The sequence below is a fragment of the Eurypyga helias genome, unplaced genomic scaffold (genome assembly GCF_000690775.1).
Source record: "Eurypyga helias isolate BGI_N326 unplaced genomic scaffold, ASM69077v1 scaffold14156, whole genome shotgun sequence".
NCBI classification, from domain to species: Eukaryota; Metazoa; Chordata; class Aves; order Eurypygiformes; family Eurypygidae; genus Eurypyga; species Eurypyga helias.
The window spans coordinates 10840-30570 of NW_010258640.1; the positions used below are offsets into that span (position 1 = coordinate 10840).

General features: G+C 44.9%; 1 protein-coding gene across 1 annotated transcript in view; it reads left to right on the top strand.

The window, feature by feature from the left end:
• Positions 1–4433: 4433 nt before the first annotated feature.
• SCAI (suppressor of cancer cell invasion) overlaps positions 4434–19731 on the top strand; it is a 26529-nt gene continuing 11231 nt past the window's right edge. Inside the window, exons 1-10 of the mRNA XM_010154414.1 lie at positions 4434–4561; positions 11589–11684; positions 12306–12392; positions 12949–13047; positions 14326–14422; positions 15721–15819; positions 16834–16986; positions 17817–17918; positions 18705–18806; positions 19499–19577. Of these exons, the coding sequence (XP_010152716.1) occupies positions 4455–4561; positions 11589–11684; positions 12306–12392; positions 12949–13047; positions 14326–14422; positions 15721–15819; positions 16834–16986; positions 17817–17918; positions 18705–18806; positions 19499–19577 (1021 nt within the window). The 5' untranslated portion in view covers positions 4434–4454. The remainder of the gene's footprint in view (positions 4562–11588; positions 11685–12305; positions 12393–12948; positions 13048–14325; positions 14423–15720; positions 15820–16833; positions 16987–17816; positions 17919–18704; positions 18807–19498; positions 19578–19731) is intronic.

The window sequence follows — 19731 nt, forward strand, 5'->3', positions numbered from 1 at the left end:
GTCTCCTCCATTCAGTCCGTCGTCTTAGAGCAAGCGTCTTCTGGTCACCTCGTTCCCTCTAACAGCGCCAGTAGAATGTGAGGTTAATTTTTGCATCTGTCTTATTGTTCAGGTGCCTAAGGTTGAGTGCGAGGAATGCTGTCGAAATGTTGGACAGACAGTGAAGTTGGGTGAAGCATGGCTGAAAAGCCAGCAGATGCAATTCTGACAGACCATGATACAGGGCAGAGGTTTAAGTTTCTCCTAGAGTTCTGTTCAGGGCCCTTTCAGGATAAGCATTACGTGTGTAATGCAAAGCATGCTGATGGAAGTATGCACTGAGTGGTTTGTTCCAGGTCTAACATGCAAGTCTTCCATCTCTGCCCTATGAAATACGTATGGCTGTCCAGATTAGACCCAGGCAGAAGGCATATTTGGAATGCTGAGTGGTAGGGATGTTTCATTGAAGCAACTATCCTAATGAGGTTTTTTTAGTTCACTACTCTTAGCTGTGTTTCTGTCTTTCCTGTATTGACTTCCTATTGCTGAGTATTGGTTTTAATGGAAATTAAGATAGTGAACAAATATAGAAATTTTACAAATTTAGAATTTGTAAAATTTACAAATTTAGAAGTTTTAGAGGAAGGTCTGTGAAAATTTCATCATCACACACACACATTGAGCTGTGATACCATAACGATGTAAGTAACCTCTTTGTTTCAAACCGCTATCGGTAATTGCTTTATGATGGCAACCTGCCCGGGAACACCGAGAGCATCCCTTGTTTGTGATGGTCATCATCAGCTTAAGTAATATAAACCGTAGGGGTAGTAACTCTTCCATTTTTCAGCACAATCGATTTTTTATTGTCTTTGCTCAGTTCACGTGCCGTACGGTTGTATCGGAAGTCTCCTGTTGTTGTAGGAAGATGTTGCCTGGCAGGCAGGTCCTCTGGACATAGCGACCAAAGTTGCTTCTTGCAAACGAACCTGAACTTCTTGCAAGATCCTCATTCTAAAGGATACAGGGCTTTGTTGTCTTCCCCCTGAACTAATCATCTGTCCCTGTGTTCTAATGAATTTTTTCTTCTCCCATCCATTCCTTATTCCATATTTGTGTTTACCATGGAATGGTTTGGGTTGGAAGGCACCTCAAAGCCCACCCAGCCCCACCCCCTGCCATGGGCAGGGACACCTTCCATCAGACCAGGTTGCCCCAAGCCTCATCCAGCCTGGCCTTCACATTTTTTTTATTATTTAGGTCTCTGCTTTTTGTGCTTGTGGCAGCTTCACTTTAAAGTGGAACTTGATCAGACATTTGTTGATAGTTTGATCTCTAAAGCAAGACAAGCTAAAGTCTTCCTGTATGTGTACACATGTTGGTGTAGGTAGGTTTTTAAGATTTCAGTTTCTTCAGTTGTACACAAAAGATGTAATTTTGCAGGGGCTGTAGTTCACACAGATTCACAGAGTAGAAGGGGTTGGAAAGGACCTCTAGAGATCATCTAGTCCAACACCCCCTACAAGAGCAGGATACCCTAGGGTAGATCACACAGGAACAAGTGCAGGGACTTTGGAAAGTCTCCAGGGAAGGAGATTCCACCCCCTCTCTGGGCAGCCTGTTCAGGGCTCTGTCACCCTCACAGGGAAGAAGGGTTTCCTCATGGTCAGGCTGAACTTTCTGTTTTCCCCTTTATGGCCACTGCCCCTCGTCCTGTCGCTGGACACCACGTCTTCCACTGTTTCATGTCTTCTGTGTGGAACAGTGTGTTTTATCAGCCAGGATTCTTTCCTGGAGATAAGTTTGAGTCACTGAGACTTAACTTCATTTCCTCTTTCTTCTGACTGCCGTCGAAGTGTGCTCCTTTTTTGTGTGCCGCTGCGTCTCTCTGCCTCTTGCTCCTCGCCCCAGCTCTCCAACACCACATTTTAGCCTAAGCTCAGGCCATGCGTGCCTGGATTCAGCGTGTCTTTCATTTCTGAACCTGGGAATGGAGGAAAAACTGAATGTCCTAGCGGAGTGTCTCTAGGGTGTACTAATTTTTCAGGTCTCGGCGATGTCAGAATGTGCTTCAGTGGGGTTCGTCTCCTACGTTCCTTCACCCACAGTCTCCGACCAGAAGACAGGTGGTTCCCCCTGCTTTCCGCAGTTCTTTCCCTGTGCAGAAAAGGTGCTTTTGCCTGCTGTTTCAGTGATAGCCCCAAAGCCACATGCCGGTGGCTGGATCGGGAGGCTGACCACCCCCCTTCTTCCTTTTTCTTCTCAGTTCTTCTAACTTTCCACAAATTAGGATTATGCTAAATATTTAGGAACTGGCTGAGCTTGGAGTAGGCTTTCAACATACACCTTCACTGCCTGTCGCCTGAAAGAGGGGGTTTTCTCTCCTTTCTTTGCAACGAGTGTTTTTCCTGCCTTCTGATGCCTTGCAGATCAGCGGGCAGTGAATTTTCTAGCATGTCTTTTATCGGTTGTAGAAAAGGCCCTCTTTGCAGAGGGTCTAGTGGACTCTGAACGTGGAACAGCGCTTGGTTTTACGTGCCTGCGCCAGGGTTAACAGGGATTCGGTTGGCCGATGTTAGCCAACCGATGGTTGGGGTACTGGGGGGTATGAAATAGAACTGGCTTTACCATTAAATTAAAGGAATGATATACAGACTGTGTGGAACAGCTCCTCAATTTTTGCAAATATATCTGAAGCTGCTCTAGAGTGCCTGTCTACGCGAGTGGAGCGCTGCAGAGTCCAGGGGCCTCGCCGCAGGATTTAGGTCACCCTTGCTGCGGAGCGCACAGGACCTGGGGTATTGTCCCTCTTCCTGAAATTCCTGAATCACCTCCTGGCTGCTTCTGACATCTGTTTTTTGTAGCTCTCACTGTTCACTTTGATTTCATATGTTGGTGTTTTAAGTACCCGGTGTTACGTGTTTTGTGCTGTGTGAATGTGGATGTTCGGAGATTTCAAACACGGCTGGTGCTTCACAGCACTTCTGTCCTGCCTCACTGGCCTCCTACCAACAGCCTTCGGCACCGGGTTGGTATGTTTTGAACTCTCTTCTGTTGTCTAGCTCCCATTCTAAAGTTACCTGGCAGAAACTGGATGCTTCCAACCTTTTTCTGGAACTCTTCAGCAAGCAGTTTGTGCAGTGCACGCCGTGTCCTTGCACTAGTGCCCTAGTGCACGGGCAGGAGGGTGCGTGAAAGGTAGAAACTGGGACATCGTGGAACTGCTGGGTTGGCAGGATGTGCTTCCTAACTTACCCCCACAGCTGGGGGGCACTGCCAACTTCTTGTGCCTTTGGTGGGCATGAAATGTTTGTTCAGGGCAGTAGTTCTAAAGTCCGACACGTTATTGTGAAGGGTTTTTGTCACAACTGATGAAAGATCCTTCAGGGAACTTCCCAGTGACCGTAAGGAGTTAGCTTTGCCATCTCCTGGCTTGCAGTGGGACTTGCAGGTAATTATTGATACAAATGCATCCAGTGAGAGCTTCTGCACAAATGGAAACTTGTTGCTTAACAACAGTGCTTGCCAGAACTGGTAGAGAAGCCGCTGAAAGTAAAAGCTCTGCGTTTGCCTGGTTAGAGGTGTGTTTATCTTGCGCTGAAGTTCTTAGTGCAGAGGAGCCCAAGCCCTGGCAGCCATCTTCAGAGGAGCAGTTTTGCTGCTGCTGCTGAGAAATCTGTAGCTCACCTTTGGATGATCAGAAGGCTGATTTTATATGTATCTATGTTTTAAGTAAGATTGTAAAACCCACCCTGCCTTTCTAGGCTTTCATATTCCTTTACTCACTCAACACTAGGATTATCTGTGGTGTGTCTTAGGTTTTTGTTCAGGTGGTTGCTGTGCACTGTGACATTTGGCTCATCTAAACAGTAAAAATAGATCTGCAGGTATAATTGTGGGCAGTGCAAGCCATGGAATTAAATGGTCACGAGGAAGAAGAGAGGAAGCAGGGTATTTTTTAGCATTCTGTCTAAAATCGCTGTGTTTTAGCCACAGCAACTCGTGAGCTACAGTTTTCAACAGTTACAGAAGAAGATGAAATGTGAACAGAACTGAGGCTGGTCTCTAAACACGGCTGCAGGATAAACACCTCTGCAGAAGGCAAATTTAGGGAGGTTTTCTTTCTCCAGGGATGAAACCCAAGTACTGTTTGTGTTAGTCCTTTGTTGGCAGTTTTGTGTTTGTGAATACAGTCCTCAGAGTTATTTTATTTTATGACTCTTGTACCACTTTTATTTTTAATTTTGCTCTGTTAACTAGTGCATTGTGCAGTAATTAGTCCCATGCTTTGATTCTCAGCTGTTATTTTTAATGAGTCTTGAGAAGAGTAACCTGTGGGAGAATTGCATGCTCTTTGTTTCCATCCCCATGGAGCTGTACGTGCTTCTAATCTGGATGAGTTCACAGTAGCCTCGATTTCTGAGTAATATGGCTATTTTCTTCTTCATAGGACTGAGTTTGCCCTAAAAGAAATCATGTCATCAGGAGGAGCTGAAGATGATATTCCTCAAGCAGAGAGGAAAACAGTGACAGACTTTTGCTACTTACTGGATAAATCTAAACAGCTATTCAATGGCTTAAGGTTGGTGCATTTTTGACAGTATTCCCTCGGCAAAGCATTGGAACATACACTTTAGTATGTGAGTGATGCTGGTCAGTTGTACAGTGAGCGTTTCAAACTCAAACCCAGAAAGTTTGATTAGGAGAGAGCAGTGTGCACCTGTGTATGGGTAGTTTTGGACCGTGAATATATTCGTAGGAGTAGAGGTTCACGCGCTTGGGAGACAGCAGGGAAGGAAATGTGAGGAAGGTGAGCGGAGTGTCTAGGTTGTCTCAGTTACCAGTAAACAGGAAGTTGGAAATGCCATGAAATTGATGGAATTCATACTGAAATGTGTATGAAGTACTCCATTAAGGACTAGATGTGTTTGTGGACAGTCAACAGCGTGCCAGTCCAAAATCACATGGTCTCTGTACCCAAAAAAAAAGGATGAGAAGGATTGGCCTAGGTGAGAGGAAAGGGCAGAGAGAATACTTTTTTGGGGAAGAAATTTAGGAAATGGTAAACAGAACCATTCAAACCATAACCTGTATGTGTCTGGTGAAACAAAAGCTTCATCTGAACCATGGAGGAAGGCAAAATCTGCATTTATCTACAAAACATCTGCAACAACATCCAGAAAGTCTAGCTGTTATGTTGGCACCAATAAGGGCAATAAGAGTGAGGGGAGTTCAAGGCAAATAGTTCATGTTTGGACAGTGAATAGGCATCCTGTTCATGTCAGTGCATGCTGAGATAAAGATTCTGTATTCAAGGGTTTCACTACTAAGCTTTGCTGTAGAGTCTCTTCAGCAACACGGGTTTTAGCTCCTGTCTTGTTGGCAGTTCAGCCTCTTACTGGTCTCTGAGTAATGCTGTATGTTTGGGCCCATATAGCTTGCTGTTATTCAAACACAGATGGTTAGCAAAGATGTTCTTAGTTCCTTCCCCCCCACCCCCCACTATTGATAATCCTTTCGTGTGCTTTAGGAGTTGATTACCAAATCCAAAACAAACAGTTTGTGCTCCAAAATCTGAGTGATAAATGGGTAAGAGGGACAAGGAGTTGCTGGTGATTGCACTTGATGTCCCATGAAGCGGGGTCTAAAGGAAATGGACTGAGATCTTGAGGCCAAGATTTCCAGTACCATCTATGCCATTACACTGGCTTTCTGATATCGCTTCCTTGAGATTTTTCTCCTGAGTCACTGCAGACTACAGTCGAACACAGTTCCTGTCTGGATCCGTGATGCTGCAGTTCAGATCCGCAGAGCACCTACAGCTGCTCTGTCTTTTCCTTTGAGCATGCAGGGAGTTAGTACTTGTATCAGGTTTCCAGATGAGAGGTGTCATTTCTGTGTGCCTCCGTGTTACTTTGCCAAAAAGAAACCTTCTTGTCCAACTAGATGAAAAGGAAATGGAAGATACCTTTGGATTAAATTTGGGCAATGAAAATGGAGAGGTGGGCTTCAGCAGCTGGCTCTGCTGTGTGAAAATAAGAACAGACCGGGACGGGAGTCTGCACCTCTCCTTACCGTAACCTGACACAAGCAACCTAGTTGCTTCTTGCTGTGAATTTGACCACCCTGTCACCTATAAGGCCTGTGATTTCTATGGGTATATTGACTGGATAGAGCAGCGTTTCAATTTTCAGGTACCTCCTCTCTTAGTGCTTGTTCACTTCTGGGTAGTTCACCTGGAAATGACTTGGCAAGTATCCTAATTCTCAGTCCAGTTGCTTGCTTTTCCCTCTAGCATAATAAATGTATTTGATGCATGCCTGCCTTCATCTGTTTTGAAGATGGTGGCTTTTGCTGCTGTGTTTTATGCCATCCTCTTGTCCCTGCCATATTTCATGGAAAAGAAGTGATGGGGGAGGGACAGGAGAGCAATTACTTCCTTTCTGAAACCTCTGGACACCTCAGCTACAGGGAACTGAGCCTATAGCTGTGTTGGCAGCTGCTTAGCTGTTGCTGCTGCCAAAAATGAAAGGGCTCAGCCTGCCACGTCTTTGTTTCAGTAGCATTTCCTTCCTCTCTTCCCAATACAGATGCCAAATACAGCATTTGAGGAAAACATATGATGATCTGCCAAGGTTGCTGCTCCAAAGTATACTTCATGCTCACTCTGCCAGTGATACCATCTTTCTGTGGCCATGCCTGCTCGAATAACTTAGAGGGGAGGTTGTCTTTCTAGTGTCTGTACTCCCTTTTTGAACACCCTCAGCTGTAAGGCAGAAACAACTGCTAATGAAGGATGTTCCAATTGCTCTCTTCTCTCCTTGCCCCATTCCCACTTGCTTTCTCCTTAGAAAAAGGCTGGAAAGAGGGAGCATGCTAGGAAGCAGTTTTTTCATGGTGTACTGTCACCAGTTATTACTTCTTTTTAATGTTAAAAAGTGCTTAAATGTGTTCCGTATCACAGCGAAGCTTGAAAGTTTGAGAAATGAGAAGACTTCCCACATACATCCCAGATCATGAGGTCTTGTTGCTCACGGTGCAGGCTGCGAGAGTCACAGCTGCTGTCCTCTCATGGAAAGGGGTGACAGTGTTGAAGCATTTATTTTGTAGACACTTTGTAAATACAAGTTGAACCTCTTGGCTTTGTTCTGTGCTGCTGCTGATGCTTTAGGAACCATGGGACCCTGTTAGCTGCAGGCTGGGTCCTGCCTGGCACTGGGAAGGAACTGGCTTCTCACACCGACTGCGTCAGTGAGGCAGGTTACTGTGAGTGCTCCTGGGGTGCCTGCTGCACTCGTGGGTTATCAGGGGTGATGGGGAAGCCACGCCACAACACCGCTATCCCACTGCTGCTTAGGCTCCAGGAACGGGAGCCTGTAATTACTACAGGCCTGTGAACATAAAAGGAAATTGTCTTTTTTATCTCCTGTCAAAACTGTGAATGTATTTAAAGCTCCGAATGTTAAACTTAGAGTGATTGTAACCTTCCTTTTGAAGGAACTGCTGAGTCTCTAGGATTTTCTCAGAGTCTTTCCATCTCTGGAAGCTGTCCCTGTGTGACAGCTCCCAGGTGGTGCTGGCCAAACCAACCTCAGCACCTGTAATTGGTTTTCAGCCAGTGTTACCTGGCTTCTGCCAACAGCGTGGCTGAAGTGGACTGCTGGCAGAAAATGAATTATGAGCACGTGAGTGGTGCTGGTCTCTGCTGACACTGTACAGCAAGAACTGGATAAAATTCTGGACTGTCTGTGGAATTTATCCCCTAGCCACCCTAGTGTGGCAAGGGAACCATCTTCTGTGTCGTGTGAGAAACCCATCGTTTCAGAACATCGAAGTTTTCATCTTCATGTCCAGTTTGGAATGTTTTAAAAGCCGAGGAGTTGGAAACAGTTTACACTTGTTGTTGGAGGCTAGTGTAGTGGAGTGTGTAACCATCTTCTGTGTCCGGATAGAAATGTCCTAAATTAAAGCATCTCCATTCCCTCTTCCACATCTGGATTCCTTTTTGGTGCCACTTCCTCCCTCTTGTAAAGCTGAGCATCATCAGTAACAGGGCGAGTGTACCCTACCACTGCCTGTTCATCATCAGCATCCTCAGCCGGGCAAACCCTGGAGGAAATTGATGCTGTTGCCTTCTTCTCTCCATGTTGCTTCAGTATCCTGCTGTAGATCTGCAAGTAGCAAAATGTCTTGCTATAACACAGCTCTTTTGCTCTCAAGTTGGGTGTGTAATTGCTTCTGGATCATGTATTCCCAGTCTCCTTCAGTGGCAGGAGATGGATTAATAATCCGCTCTGCACTCTGCTGAGTCTTTAGTCCTCTTTTGGTCTATTTCTCTCCAAATAATGCAGATTCTGTGGTCCAATTTAAAAAAAAAAAAAAAAAGGACTCTGTGTCCTCTTGTGCTTATGCATCTGTTTTCTCACAGCAGAATGTCTTGGTACATGGGAGCAACATCCATGATGTTCAGAACACAAACGGTAGGTGGATGGCCGCAGTGGCAGCTCTTGTCTGCAAAAATCTGTGGTGAAACCACCGTAATGTATTGTCAGAAACGAAGTTTTATTACAGCCATGTCAGAATCCGATCAAAAGAACAAGTGCTACTGTCTGTTTCCATGGAGATCTTGCCTGTTCCCTGGGGAGCCGAGGAATCGCATGGTATTGTGCAGCTATGCCAGCTGCAATTAGGCGAGCACGCTGCTTGAGCAATATCCGTGTGGACACCCAGCAGCGGCCGCGGACGGCAGCGCCAGGCGTGTGCGCGCTGCTGCGCTAGCATGGCCTTTTGAAAGGCTGCTAATTGTCATGTATGCAAACGAGCGCGGCGCAGCGGGTTGAACCAGGCTTGTAAGAAGGCTTGGGCTCCTGCGGAGGGAATCAAGGGGGTGGCAGTGTGCAAGGGAGCACGACGGGTGGGGTGTGAAGAACTTGCTGGTTACTGATGAGGACTAGATGCGTAAGCATGATCAGCAAATAGTTACCTGCTTATTTTTTAACTTGTGCACACACCTACTTCTTGGTGTTTGAGAGAAGAAAGGGGTAGGTAGACCTTTGCTCAGACATCCTAGGCACCATGGCCTCGAAATCCCCAGTTACTACTGGTAGGGTTCTTTGAGTCAACTTGCTAAATCAGTCATTCTTTCAGTTAGTGCCAGGGAACTTTGATTTTTATTATTTTTTATAAAGGATCAATTTTAGTGCTGTTTTCTATTTATATTCACTTCTTTTTTTTAACACAAACTTGTGGATGTGCAAATTAAATTTAACACTACCTCTTGCTATATTGAAGCCTGCAATATATCTTAGGGATGTATGTGGACAGTTTAACTTCTTTTGTTTTGCTAAAATGTTTACATCTATTAAAACAAAGTGGTGAATCATTCATGCAGTAAATGCTTTGATTTGCGTGGGTTTGTATCCAGCTATATTTGGGTGAAGGTGCTGGTGCCCTGAAGCACACGCCTGAACTGTTGATTACCCCTGCTTCGCCGAGGTCTGTTCCGAAATGTGGAGCGGCCAATTGCAAGGTTTGATTTTTTTTTGTAAAATCCTACCCAGATTCATTGGCATCTTCATCGAGTAGCAGCAGTGAGTACTGGGATGGCTTTCCAGGCTGGTAAGAGCCACAGCTGATAACGGATTCATTCTGCATGTCGTAACTACACTGGGTCCTTTCAAGCTGTGTGGGAAGTACAGTTGGCTGATGAGCAAAGGCATATTAATTTCCTTTTCTACCTGGGGTGCTGCTAAAGCAATCACAGTTAGCAGAAACGCGCCAGGACGCTGCCTGGAGATCACAGCGTACTGCTTTGCGTCTCACTCCTCCAGGGTTTCCAAAAGGTGGTGTTTCCCTCGGTCTCGACCTCCCGGGCTTGGAAGTGGAATATGCTGCCTTTCTGTGCCTGCTGCTGAAGAGTGGGGTGTTGGATGGTGCATTAACCAGCACAGTGAGAGCATCCCCTGAAGAAACCATTCTTGAATCAAATGAAAAATTACGTCGTCTTGAAAAAGCTGTTCCACTTCCACGCAGAGTTGTTTGCCTCTTTGAATTGGCTGCGGTGTAGGTTTATAGGCAACGTGTGCTCCCGGGACTGAGGGGTTTTGGTCTTTGTTGCGTTTGTTCCAAGATTTAAGTGGTCTTCTGTTAGGGCTGAGCGCACAACCCTAGGACTACATCACAGTTGTGGGGTGGAAGGAAACGTATCGCAGCATGGAGGCACGGAAGCAGAGCTGAACCGGGCTGACAAACCTGCCTCGTAGCACTGGAGACCGATACGGACAAACCAGGTCTGGGGTTGTGCTGTATCGCCAGCTGTGAGTTAGAGGGTGACAAACGTGATGATGGTGTGACCTGACCCAGTGAATGGTGGCTGTGCCTCCATGTGCTTACTCGACCTGCTGACATTTGGGGAGCTGATTTATCTGTGATGTTGTAGGGTCTGTTTCTGAAACACAGCGAGCAGCCTCGTCCGTTTGAAAAAGATTATTTCCTTAATGAGTGTTAAGACATATCAATTTAAATGAGTCTAAAGGAATTAAATTCCATTAGATTATTCTGTTTGCTCTTGGGTAGGTTTGAGGGTTTTTTTATTATGATATTTGAGGAGTCCAATTTAGTCTTCTGTGCATATAACCATAAATTGACTTCTCTTTTAGCAAGGCAGGAAGATGTTTTCAATCACCTGTTGGAAAATGCATGTAGAAACATGGTTATTTCCTATTTTGAGTGATTATTTGTAGGCCTGTTCTTTTGATGCTGTTGAGAACCTGTTGATACTGAGGAACCTTGATCAGTGCCTGTTTACAGGGGATAGAGAGCATGGATTCCTATGTGCTGCTAGACTCTGTCTGTCCACGAATTCCAATGGCTCTGCACGTATCCGATCGCTTGACTCCTGTTAACCTGTGCGAGGAGAGCACTGCTTCTCTCTGCTGCTGTTCTGTGTGTTGGAATAGCCATTCCGGAATCGCTATTGTCTTAGTAGGAGAAGTTTTACTTCTTCAAAACCTTGGGGTTAAGCTGCACACCTTCAGTTTGATGTTACAGCGTTGTCGTCCTTTGCGTGGAACCTGCGGAGCTCAGGCAGTTTGAGACGTTAGCGCTCTGTGTCCCCAAGCAGCGATTGCGTGTAGGCAACACTTCAAGATTTGCAAAACCCATGGGACCTTTATTAACACTTTTGCCTTTGAAAAGTGGTGAGAGAATTCATCTGAAAGTAGGAAGCAATAAGTAGCAGATGGCACTGAAAAATTTCTTCCTCCCCCCTCCCGCCATGTACATTTTCATATATGCATATGTGGTCTTTTCTTACACACATGTTAAATGAATGTGCTGCCTGGCCTGTGGCGTGGTTTTAGGGATGCTATGGTCAGACCTTGATGTATGTGCTTCCTACAAGCTAAACAGGATTTCCTTGTGGATTCCAGTAATGACAAGTTTTGAGAAACTACCGGAATCATGGTCCTTGTAGTTCTGGGTGCAAGCAGAGTTACAAAGCATTTCAACTCAATTCCAAACAAAACTATTATGATACAAATACAGTGCTGTCACTCTGGGCTGGCTGGAATCTACTCCCTAACCGAGCCTTTGTCACTTGTCTGTTCCAGGGATTTACCTCAGTACGGGCAAAAGCAGTGGCAATCCTATTTTGGGCGAACGTTTGACGTTTACACCAAACTCTGGAAGTTCCAACAGCAGCATCGGTAAGGGGATGTTGTGGGCAGAGGTGCTGTATGGGTTTAAGTGCAACTTTAATCTCTGGAATGTCTAGAGGTCCCGGTTAAGATAGAGATTTCACTGTTATTCAAGCACGAAGGGAGGGAATAGTCTGCCTTGAGTGCTCACAGTCTGATGAATGAAAATGTTGCAGAGTTTTCTCTGTGACTTTTTTAACAAAACCTTTTGCTCGACTTAAATGAGTGTTGCTGTAATACATTACCAAGGAGAAGCTGGGATGGTGGCTTCTGCAGCGCAGAACCCATCTGGAACGGTGTGAGGCGTCTTGCCGCAGCATGGGCTCTGATCTTTCACACCTTACGCTGGCTGCATAGTCTGGGTGTTCTCCTGGGAAGCTGTCACCTTTTGTTGTGTGTACTTTGTGCACCATACTTACGTCGAGCTCTCGCAAGGTTATGCAAGATAAATGGACCTTGTTCTGGTGTGCGAAAGCAGTGCTGTTGGCTCTGTGAGGGACTGCTCCTGGGGATACCACACCAGGAATGAAAGCTGGATTTGGCCCTACAATGGCTCTTTGTCTTGTCTGGTGTGATGTTCTGAGAATTCTGGAATGCCTTTTAATCTTTCTTTTCTCTCTTGCGAAATAGACAAGTATTGGACAATCGGTATGGGTTGAAGCGGTGGCAAATTGGGGAAATTGCTTCCAAGATTGGGCAGCTCTATTACCATTATTAGTAAGTAAGCACAGAAAAGGATTCAGCAGGGGAATGCAGTGTTAGTGGCAGCTCTGTGCCAAACATCTGGATACTCAGTCAGGAGAAATGAACGCGTCAGTTGAGGCATGATGCCTGTTTCTGCATGAGAAGGCCCTTGGGACTGCATGGGGTGCTGCAGAGAGAGGCCCCTGTGAGCCCGATTCCACGCTGACACTGCCTAAGGACTTTCCTCCTACCTCGCAGTGTCTCTAAGCCCGCCACGCGTGCTGCGTTTGACTCTTGTGCAGAAGTGTCATTTACAAGTTTGGGAGCATAATGCTCCTTCAGACTTTTCAATTAACCTGTCACCTGTACATCAGGGTACAAGACGGGCCGATTTATTGTTATCTGAAATGGAATCCAAGCTCTGAAATCTGTCTTCCAGCAGGCACAACGAATGAGAGTCTGGCTTTCATACACTGTTACTTGAGGGAGTTTTGCTGTTGCTGCACAAGATGGCTGAGGGGGCAGGAAGGGAGGGTTTGGCATGGATTTCCATCTGAAGTAGTGAGCTAATCTGATTCTTCCCCTGCAGCTTGCGCACTTCAGAAACCAGCTATCTCAATGAAGCTTTCTCCTTCTATTCAGCGATTAGGCAGAGGTCATACTACTCCCAAGTCAACAAAGAAGACAGGTAGGTCTGAGTGAACACCCTTGGCTTTGAAGACTAGAAGGGTATATGAAAGGAGCAAATAACTACAAACCATAGGAGCCTAACTGGGATAAAATCAGTGTTGAAGGAAGTTTCTTTTAATCCTCCTGCCGTGCTTGAAAGAACACCTCAGTATAAATAAAAGCTGTGCGTATGACTGGAGGAATATTCTGTTGTCTGGTCCTGGCTAGAAAGCTATTAACCCCAAAGTTTTGTCCTTGTGAGTCCTGAGCACTGTCAGTGCTGGGACCTGTTCTCCTGTGGCTGGAAGAGAGGTCACGTGGGCTGAAGTGGAGGAACCTGTTTGACTCCAATCAGGCGTTTCAGGGGAACATCAGTGCTGCAGTACAACAGCCCTCTGTAACGGACTGGGACAAGGACCAAGAGTTTCAGGAGGCATAATGTCTCCCTTTTAAGATGCTACTGAGAAAGGTACACTCCAAGCAGGGCTGTGCTGTAGCAATGCAGAAAATGTGCTGCTTGCCAAGAACATGGATATAAATAAGAACTGGTAAAGAGCTCAGTTCTGGATCCTGATCTTGTGTTCCAGCCAGTATACCAGGGTTCCCTCATTAAAGCTGAAGAAATGATCTGAATTCATCACTGAGATAAGTGCAGAAGGTTAGTTAGGGAGTTTCCTGCCAAGCATTCAAGGATCTTTGGAATCTTTGCATGCCCCTAGGCTCGCTGATGTCTAAATGCAGCTGTGGGCCACAAAAAGGTGAACGTTTCCCTGCTCCAATACCTGTTGATCCTGTTATCCTCTCTCCTAAAAATCTCTCCATTTCAGTTTGGGTGCTTGAGCTGTCTCAGACAAGGTAGGATTGACTGAGCATGTGTCTAGATACTGCCAGAAGATTTTAGAGATGGCTGAGTAATTATGGGCTGTGCTGACCTGTAGATCTCTAGTTGTCCCAGGTGGGTGAACTCTGAGCCAGCTGCGATTATCATGGGATGCAGTGGGGTCAGGTAGTGCCCATGAACTGTCAAAAGGTTGGAAGCGCCAGCGATTTTATCTGACTCCCATGCCTGTTCTCATGTAAGGAGACTGGGGAAGGGGGAGGCTGTGGCTTTCTCCATGCATATTTTATGTCCCTGTACTCAATTTTAAATAAACCTCTAAGCAGTTCAGTTAGAACTCTTAATCTGTGCAGTGTTCAGCCTTGCTCGGGTCTCAAAGTCCTCTTCCTTCCGCTGTTGCCTATGTATGTTCTATCTCAATCTCAAATTTGGCTGTGGTGTTTTTGTTGTTGTGTTTAGGCCTGAACTGGTGGTTAAGAAGCTGCGGTACTATGCAAGGTTTATAGTGGTTTGTCTCTTGCTCAACAAAATGGATGTTGTAAAGGACCTTGTAAAGGTATGTCGAAATGAGGATGAAGATGCTAAGGGGTGGGAGCTTGCTGGTTATTCAGGGCTTTTCTCCTAATTTGGGAATCCATGATATGGTCTATGTCAACTTCAATATCACACATCAGATCGGGGATGTTAGCTGGTGCTGCAGCACAGCTTTTCATCTTTTTTCCTCCTCATTTACTTGATTGTGCTGTTGGATCTGTTGGATCTGTTACTCATCTGAAGATGTGGGGATCATCTGATAACTCTGAGTCCATTTTCATTCCTGTAGTGCATTTAAGAAATTGCGGAATCTCCCTCACCAAGTTTTAGGACACACTGTTGCTCGGAAAACCGGTGTCTCCTAGCTAGATGTTGAGCTAATTTGTCTTCCTTCAAACAGCTATCGCTCTGTCCCGTGTCTAGAATGCATCCTGAATACACTTTGCACTTTCCAGAGACCCATCAAAATTAAACCTTGCTATCAGACTGGGGAGGCTGGATCTGCACATGACTCTGCAGTGGGAGTGGAGCACTGGATGCCTATAAACACAAGCCTTTAGGTACCACAAACAGGCTACAGGCCAAGGTTGAGCACTGCTTTTCTAGTATAGCTGACATCCAACACAATGGGTATCTTCTGTGATCAGACATTTCATAATGACATTTTAAGCTCACATAATTTGATAGCATTGATGGAACACCAAGTAAAAATATTCCAATAGCTGCAGCCTAGACAGGGAGGTAGGAGGTACCCTTTAACCACAACAAAGGAACAGCATGCCTCTCCCAGCAGCATATGCTTCCCAGGCCCCTCTAACAACCTCGCTGCAAGCAGCTTCTGGTATTGACAGTTTTGTGTAGGTTGCATTACTCTCTCTGTGTCTAAGCTCACTTGAACTGCTAGCTTAGCTTAGTAGCAGCTAAAAAGCCATACCATCCACTTTCACAATGTATTTGAAGTTACTTTTAAGCTGAAATTTGAATCCTTGGTATCTATAGCTTATGGTAATAACCAGTGACAGAGCTGTATGTGAGTGGGATAGTTATACTTAACCCCAGCTATTCTTTGCATTTGGACCTGCTTAAAAGACACCTCGCGTTGCCAAAGCTGGGTGCAACGTTGGCATTCTCTCTGCTGAAGGAGCGCGTTTTGGCTGGCATGTTAGTCATAAGTGTGCCGCGTATGTTCTCAAGTAACATAATTTGGTTTAAATTATTCTTAAAGGCCAGCCCAGCCAACCAAAGTGTGACGTTACTGCCTGCCTGGCAGGCTCTCAGTTTAAGAGGTGACTGTGTCTGTCTCTGAACTTTGTACATCAGGAGCTGTCAGATGAAATTGAAGACTACACCCATCGGTTCAATACTGAAGATCAGGTGGAGTGGAACCTGGTTCTTCAGGAAGTGGCAGCGTTTATTGAGGTAAGAACACCATTCCCTTGTAGCTGTTAGTTTAAAAGTCAATTATTCTGACTTGTTCACTCCAGAGTTCCTATACCACCACCTCTGTGTGGTAAGCAGGTGTGCCACGTGCAGGGACAATATTCCCATCCGATTTAATGACTGAAACCTGCTCACAGTGGCGCAACAGCAACAGCTGTGAGTGCCAGACCTGGTCATGTCACGTGAAGCTAAGATACACTTGGTCACGTTAATGGTTTTGCTCTTGGTGTTCAGAAAATGGTTCAGAAAATAGCACAGCAGTTGTCGTGGTCAGTGTTTTGGAGGGACTGCCAACTCCAGTTCTGCTGCTGTGGAAGCCAATCCAATTTGCTGATGTTTTGGTTGTGCTCCAAAGTGTACGTTGCTGGGGTACCGGTCTGTTACACCAGCGGTACATTAGCGATATCAAATGGAAAACATGGTGTAAACATGGCAGTTGCTGAAAGAGTTGGAATTCTGAAGTTTGCTGAAACAATTTCTTTTATTCTGCCAAATGAGAGTGTTCTACCTTCCCCCTTTTGTACAAGATATTGCCAGAATGGGTGGCACCGTTATTCCCTCATCGCCTTCGCTCTTTATTCCTAGGAAAAGCAGGCAGACTGAAATAGCGCAGGGTTCTTCTGCATTGTAGGAGTGTTCCCTTTATTCTGTGTGAATTTGTAAGGTCGTTGATGACATTTGGTTCCCCAGCTACAGAAAAGCTGAAGCAGAGTTCGTGTCACTTGAGGCACTCTGTTTTTTTCTTTGCTGTCCCTTCATGTGCTTGTACCATGCATTTGCTTGCAGTCCCCAAGAGCCATTGCTTTACCCGGCGGTAAGGCATCGCTCTGTAGCCAGCATGCAAATATGCAATTACATGTATGGCAAATTAATTAAAAAATTGACCTCAGTTACAAAATGTTTACTCTAAGTGACGAGACCTTTGGACTTCTGTCTGACTGCAAATCTGTATGTTTTCTTGAATTCCTGATTGATTCTGGTTGCTTTTTTTAGGCAGACCCTGTCATGGTTTTAAATGATGACAACACCATTGTAATCACCTCTAACAGGCTTTCTGAAACAGGAGCTCCGTTGCTAGAGCAGGGAATGATAGTGGGACAGCTTGCTCTTGCGGATGCGCTGATTATTGGGAACTGCAACAACCAGGTAAAAGAAATTCTGGGGACTTGGGTTTGTCTTTGGAGTGCAGATTTCTTCCCCCTGTGACATCCCTTCTGATCACGCAACAGAGATTCTAATAGAGGTGAACACTAAAATATTTTGATTGTGATGTTTGCAGGGGCAGCAAGAAGAAGAGGTGCTCAGAAATAAGAGCTAAAAAAGAGATGTTAGGTATTAGATCTGTAGTACTGACCTCTTATTGCTTATATTCATCATGTCAATCAAGTAGATCCAATTGATTTTCATATACTGAGTTGCTCTTAACAACATTTAAGCAGGAGAGGCCTCTGGGATGTGTCTAGAAAAGTCTTGACTTTGGCTTTCACATGACATACTTCAGCTTGTTGCAACTTCAGCTGGGGGTTTTCAAAGGACGTTCTTGTTTTTTGGATGATGATGATAGTGAAGTTGTACAGGCTTCACGACTTCTCTCTGAACTCTTTTTTTCAGGTAAGCAAGGGAGTTGTATCTAAACTACAGTTTGTGTTACCTTTTTAGATTTTGTCTAAATTCACAGCATGTAGTGGATTCAGCATTTTATTTGTAAACACCCCAGAAAAGTCTCATAATCTGCAAAGTAGAGGTCTGAGCTGCAGTGAACTGCCCTGACAGACCTGTAATAAATAGGCTTTGTCTTCTGTGAGGTCTTCTAAAAGGCATCCACAGGTCTTGAGAGGCTCAAAGGTGGCACTGACAGATCCCTGAGAGTCAGGAAATGGTCTGTCTCGTGTGCAGTTGAATCTCTTACCTGGGAACTCCAGAGAAATATTGCTTGATCTGTATCTGGCCGAATAAAGTGTTTGACTCTCTTGCAGGTCAAGTTCAGTGAATTAACGATTGATATGTTCCGAATGCTACAAGCTCTTGAAAGGGAACCAATGAATTTAGCGTCCCAAATGAACAAGCCTGGAATGCAGGTTAGTTCCATTGCAGTGACAAACCTGGTGATGGATCTTAAAGGGGGGTTTTTTGGTTCATTTGGGTTTAAATGGTGCGTGTACTCTTTTCAGTACTGTCACTGTGCAGAGCAGGTTAGTAAAAGCTGGTGCAACTCTTGCTAGAAGTTAGCGAAGAGTAGCTCAAACCTGTGGCGTTTGATCCAAGTAATGTTTTTAGCCCTGGCCTGCCTCCTTTTTTTCCTTCTTGGCAAACCTTCGGTAGTGAGAAAATAGCAGAGACAAATGTTTAGGCACCATTTCACAAATGGTTTACACTGGGGTAGCCGAGGTACCTCTGACAGGGTGCCACGCTATACCCTCACCCCTTTGTTTTCACTCTAGCACTCATGCAGCCAGATAAATTCATCAGTGTGCTGAATCGTCTGAAAATTAAGTATCTCCTTCAGAGAAAGCCTAACAAATATTTTATCTGGAGGCAAGAGGAAATACTGAGATTTTCACTTATTTAATTGAGATGAGGAGGGATTTTTTTTCACTCTTTTCTTGGATGATTCTTTAGAGTAAGAAAGATTTTGGTAACAAATTTAAATGAGGGATAATAAGTTCTGGTTCAAGTACTGTGCATCCTGCTTTACTGTGCAGTTGGGAATGCAGCATGGGCAGACCATTTGTGTGGGAAGTATGTTGAAGATGAACATTCTAATAAATAGAAATCTAAAGGGTTATGAAACTACTTGGTAATATACGGTTGTTGGGTTTTGTGTGTTGTGTTTTGGCTTTTTTTTTTTTTTTTTTTTTTTACAGGAGTCAACGGAGAAACCAGCTAGGCGGGAAAACCCCCACAAATACCTACTTTATAAACCAACTTTTAGCCAGCTATATACATTTTTAGCAGCGTCATTTAAGGTTGGTGAATTTGCATATGAATATGAATCCTATAAAGAAACAGGTTTCAGTTTGTTTTGAGAAACAACTGTAAAGATAGAGCTGGTGAGGTGAAGGAAGTGCATCCTTACTACTCAGAACTTTGGATGCCTTTGCAGAAATTAAAAGCATCTGTTTCCTCACGCAGACAGCCCATCAGAAAGGTGGAAAACAGATTTCTTTTACAGGTCTGTACAGAAACCTGGATGTGTTGTGCTTGTTTTCCAGCTGAGAAGGATCAGGGCCAGGTGTTGCAGGCTCTGGGGTATTTGGAAACAAAGAACCCTCAGTTGTTTGGGAGTTAGGGTCTGCATGGATCTTGGCAGCTTTGGTTTCCATGTCTTGAAGCCTCAGATCTGACTACGCAGAGAGTCTCTGTGGAAGCAGATGCTTTTTTAGTGCTGCTTGAAGCTCTAATATCAGCCTGGAGGTCTGTGTGGAGAAAAAAATAGTGTGATCGTCTCATCGCTTCACATTTTGGTCTGTGACTCACCTGTTGGAAGGGGTGTGTGTGGTGGGGACGGGTATGTGCACATACGAGAACAAAGCAAAGGGAAGCCAGAAGCAGGGCTAACACACTTCAGTGACAAAGTATTTATGAAGGTGATGATTGACTATTAAAATAAACTAATACTTTTCTTCCCTTGCCACTCTTCTTTTCATTTGAATTCCAGGAGCTGAGTGCAAACAGTGTACTGCTGATTTACTTGTCTGCCACGGGCGTGTTTCCATCAGGTCGTTCGGATAGTGAAGGTACAATAAAGGAATGCTCCCTGTCATGAACAGGGCTTGAATTCTCTTTATGTTCCAGGACAAGTGGCCAAGAAAGATGTCACAAAGCTCCTTTTAAAAGACAAGTCAATTTTATTCTCCTGTTTACTTAGTAAGAGAGCCTTCTTTTCCCTAC